The sequence below is a fragment of the Silene latifolia genome, chromosome 2 (genome assembly GCF_048544455.1).
Source record: "Silene latifolia isolate original U9 population chromosome 2, ASM4854445v1, whole genome shotgun sequence".
Taxonomy (NCBI): Eukaryota; Viridiplantae; Streptophyta; class Magnoliopsida; order Caryophyllales; family Caryophyllaceae; genus Silene; species Silene latifolia.
The window spans coordinates 66,218,986-66,223,815 of NC_133527.1; the positions used below are offsets into that span (position 1 = coordinate 66,218,986).

Below are 4,830 nucleotides of genomic sequence, written 5' to 3' on the forward strand. Positions count from 1 at the left end.
AAATCCAGGGGCATCAGTGGATTGACCCCATAGACTACCTCAAAAGAACTGTGTCCAGTTGCAGATGATGGTGCTCTGTTGAATGCAAACTCTGCTGCTGCTAGCTTTAGGTCCCAATCTTTTAGGGTCTTGCTGACAAGACACCTTAAAATCCTCCCCAATGTTCTGTTAGTGACCTCAGTTTGGCCATCTGTTTGTGGGTGGTGAGAGGTGCTGAACAAGAGCTTGGTTTTAAGCAACTTCCATAGAGTCTTCCAAAAATATCCCATGAATTTTGTATCCCTGTCTGATACAATGGTTTTTGGAACTCCATGGAGCCTCACAATCTCCTTTAAGAATAGCTCAGCAACACTTGCTGCATCCTCTCTTCTTTTTGCAAGCTACAAAGTGAGCCATCTTCTTCACGAACCTGTCCACCACAACCATTACAGAATCTTTCCCTCTCTGTGTTCTTGGTAGGGCCACAATGAAGTCCATGCTTAAGTCTTCCCATGGCTTGCTTGGCACTGGTAGGGGAGTGTATGGACCAGGTTGGAAAGAACTCTTGGATAGTTGGCATTTTGAGCATCTTCTGAGGACAATCTGGACATCACCCATCATTCTTAGCCAATAGAATTGGTCCTGTAATATCTCCAAGGTCTTTTGGACACCAAAGTGCCCTCCCAGTCCCCCTGAATGGACTTCCCTGATCAAGAGATCCCTGTAAGACCCCCTTGGAACACACAGTTTGTTGCCCTGGAATAGGAACCCTTCCTGTAGTAGGTACTTGCTTCCTTGGTTCCTATGCCCTTCAGTCTCAGTAATCCATTCCTCTGAGAAGTCAGGATCTTCCTTATACAATTCTTTCATGAATTCAAACCGAAGAACCCTGTTGGACATGACTGAAAGCAAGGAATGCCTCCTTGACAATGCATCTGCTACCACATTTTTCTTGCCTTCCTTGTATTTACTGGAAAAGGTAAAAGACTGCAAGAATTCCACCCATTTGGCATGCCTGAAATTTAACTTGTGTTGGCCATTGATGTACTTCAAGGCTTCATGATCAGAGTGTAGTACAAATGGCTTAGGTTTAAGGTAATGATTCCAATGCATCAAGGCTCTGATGATTGCATAAAACTCTTTATCATAGGTGGAATATTTCAGTTTGGCCCCATTTAACTTCTCACTGAAATATGCCACAGGCTTCTGGCTTTGAATCAGTACTGCTCCAATTCCCACACCACTAGCATCACATTCCACTTCAAATAGCTGATCAAAATCAGGTAACTTTAGGATAGGAGTGTTACACATGAGTTGTTTGATTTTTTCAAAGGACTGTTGAGCTTGTTCAGTCCATTGAAACTCCCCTTTCCTCATGCATTCAGTGATAGGTGCCACCACTGTGCTGAAGTTCTTGATAAACCTTCTGTAGAAGGATGCTAACCCATGAAAACTCCTTACTTCAGTGATTGTAGTAGGGATTGGCCAAGATTGCATTGCTGCAATTTTCTCTTGGTCAACAGAAATGCCTCTTCCTGATATCAGGTAACCCAGGAATGCAACCTCCTCAACCATAAAGGTGCATTTCTCCAGCTTGCCATACAGCTTCTGCTCTCTGAGGATTTTAAACACTACTTCCAGATGTTTAAGATGCTCTCCCTTGCTCCTGCTATACACCAGTATGTCATCAAAGTAGACAACAGCAAACTTGCCCAGACATGGCCTCAGCACTTCAGTCATCAATCTCATGAAGGTGCTGGGTGCATTTGACAGTCCAAAAGGCATTACAAGCCACTCATATAGGCCATGTTTTGTTTTGAAAGCAGTCTTTCATTCACCCCCTTCCCTAATCCTCACTTGATGGTATCCTTCCCTTAGATCAATCTTATAAAATATGCTGGCACCACTCAACTCATCAAGCATATCATCTAATCGGGGGATTGGGAACCTATATTTGACTGTAATGTTGTTTATAGCTCTGCTATCTGTGAACATCCTCTAGGTGCCATCTTTTTTTGGTACTAGGAGTGCAGGGACTGCACATGGACTAAGAGATTCCCTCACAAATCCCTTTGTCATTAGCTCCTCAATCTGATGTTGCAATTCCTTTGTAGCATTTGGATCACACCTGTAAGCTGGTTTGTTTGGGAGCACTGAACCAGGAACAAGATCAATGTGGTGTTCAATGCCCCTCAATGGAGGTAATCCACTAGGCAGCTCATCTGGGAACACTTCCTGGAACCTTTGAATCAAAGGGGCAACAGCTGTGGGCACAACAGTGTTCTCCTCTTGGTTTACTTCCTTGGATAACAGCATCAGAATTGGTTGTTCTTGCCTGATCTCCCTAATCATGGCTGCCTCAGATAAGAACAGCACACCACTCACTTCTTCTGGGACATTAGGACTGCCATAGTCCCTCTGGTTTGGTGGCAATGGGGTCAAGGTGACCTTCTTGCCTTGATGTTTGAATATGTATACATTGTCCTTCCCTTGGTGTGTGGTATTCCTGTCATATTCCCAAGGTCTCCCAAGTAACAGGTGACAGGCATCCATGGGTACCACATCACACAACACTTCATCTTTGTACATTTTCCCAATGGAGAAGGGAATAATGCACTGCTTGTCAACTCTCACTCCTGAATCCTTACTCAGCCATCTCAATTTGTAAGGGTTAGGGTGTTCTTGTGTTGGTAAGCCCAGCTTGCTAACCATGGTGGAGGCAACATTAGTGCAGCTACCCCCATCAATAATGAGGTTACAAACTCTTCCCTGGACAGTACATCTACTCCTGAATATCATAGATCTCTGGTCAGCCTCTAAGGGGGCTTGCTGAGAGTGCATGACCCTCCAAAGGAACAAGCTGTGTCCTGTATCAGGATGAGCAATAATCTGGTCTGGACTGGCTTCTTTCTCAGACTCCACCTCTTCTAAAACAAGAGCCTCATCCTCCTCATACTCTATCAAACCTTCCCTTTCCCATTCTGCAACTTCTATTGCAGTGAGTGTCCTAGCAGAAGGACAATCCCTTCTGAAATGGCCAAATCCCTGGCACTGGAAGCACTTAATCTTGTCTCTGGATAAGGGTGGGTTGATTTTGGGGTTCATGGGTGCCTTTCCCTTATCCACAGTGGGTTGGGGGGTTGTTTTGGGTGGTTCATTGATTTTGACACTAGAGTAAGGTCTGAAAACAGGTTTGGGTTTGACTGCAATTGGTTTGGTCTTCCCCATTTTCTCCACTCTTAGTGATAGGTTAACCACATCATCATAAGACCATAAAGGTTGCATTCTAACCTCTGTAGCAATACTCTTGTCAAGACCCTCTAAGAACCTAGCAATTCTTTGTTCAGGTTTTTCATTAATTTCACATTGAAGTGTTAATTGCTCAAATTCTCTTAAATAGGCTTCAACAGTTTTCTCTTTCTGTTTAAGGTTGGACAGTTTGATGAATAAATCCTGAGTATAGTCTTTGGTGACAAACTTAGCCAACATTTTCTTTTCAAGTTTGGACCAAGACCTAAGAGGATCCTTACCCTCCTTTAACCTTTGATGCTTAAGATTATCATACCACAGTGAAGCATAACCTTTCAATTTCAAGACTGCAACTTTACAAGCCTTAGCATCATTATAATTTTTATACTCAAAGATTTTCTCAACATCTCTAATCCATTCTAGTAGGTCATCAGGGTTCAAACTACCAGAAAATTCAGGGATTTCTACCTTTATATGCCTGTCTGTTTGCTCAAGATGTTCCTCTTGTGTCCTGTTGCTTTCATCAGAGTCTGATCCATATTCTTCCTCTGGTTGTGGGTATCTTCTTCCTGCTCCCATGGCAAAGCCTCTCCCTCTACCCCTTCCTCTGGCAGGTTGCCTCCTAGGGTCTGGGTTTGGGATTCTCTCCATGACAGCATGCATAGCATTCACCAGTGTACCCACATTTCTGGCCAGATCTCCAACTGTGGCTTCAATGCCAGCTAGCCTCTCTTCACTCATGGTTATTTTTTTGTGTTTTTAATGTAGGTAGGTTGATGAACTCACTATTCTCTCAATTCCCAAGATAAACACAAGATGGAATTGTGTTTAGCCTGGCTCTGATATACCAAGTTGATATGTAAACACCCACCCCTTACAATATTTTGACAATTTGTGAAATTGCAGGAAAATGACTAACTTCTACATTTGGTTTGAGCACTCTAAAGGACTCCTAAATTCATGAAAATTTGCAGTAATTAACCTTGAGGCCTTAGCTAAATTCTGCTAAAATTATAGGATTTTAGGAGACTCAGAAGTAATTTAAATAAATTACTAAACCTGAACTGACCGAGAAAGGAGCAGTTTGACAGTGTGGGTGTAAAAATGGAATAAAGGAGGTAAATTTGAGATATAATTGTTTAACTACCTTCCACAGCAAGCACAGGAAGTTAACTTAACAATTTAGGTTGTTTAACTCAAGAAAACCACAGCTTAACACAGGAATACTCGAGTTGAAACAGACAATAAAGCTCAAACAATCCACAAAAAGCACAGGATCGTTCTCACCCTATTACCAGGTCCTTATTCAATACTCACAGCAAGCACAGAGTATTAATAAGCCTGACTCTACCCTATGTTTCTAACATAAGATTTAAGAGATTTGAATTGAGAGTAAAAACTCAGGTTTCATTCATAAAATCAGCCGCCTCTAACAGACTGATGCAAGGGTCCTTATATAGGCCTTGCTTTTAGGTTAAACATGAAATAAAAGGTTCATCTAAGGGCCAGGATTGTCCTATAAGTCAGGACAAGAGTCTAAATAATATATTACAACGGCAAAATGATCATAAATGTAAACTAGAGTGAAAACAAATTGAGTTT

General features: G+C 42.1%; 1 protein-coding gene across 1 annotated transcript; it reads right to left on the minus strand.

Moving 5' to 3' along the window:
* Positions 1-1,977: 1,977 nt before the first annotated feature.
* Positions 1,978-3,969, minus strand: LOC141640899 (uncharacterized). The gene has a single exon (XM_074449578.1). The coding sequence runs from the start codon at positions 3,967-3,969 to the stop codon at positions 1,978-1,980; it is 1,992 nt and encodes a 663-aa protein (XP_074305679.1).
* Between the last annotated feature and the right edge of the window lie 861 nt (positions 3,970-4,830).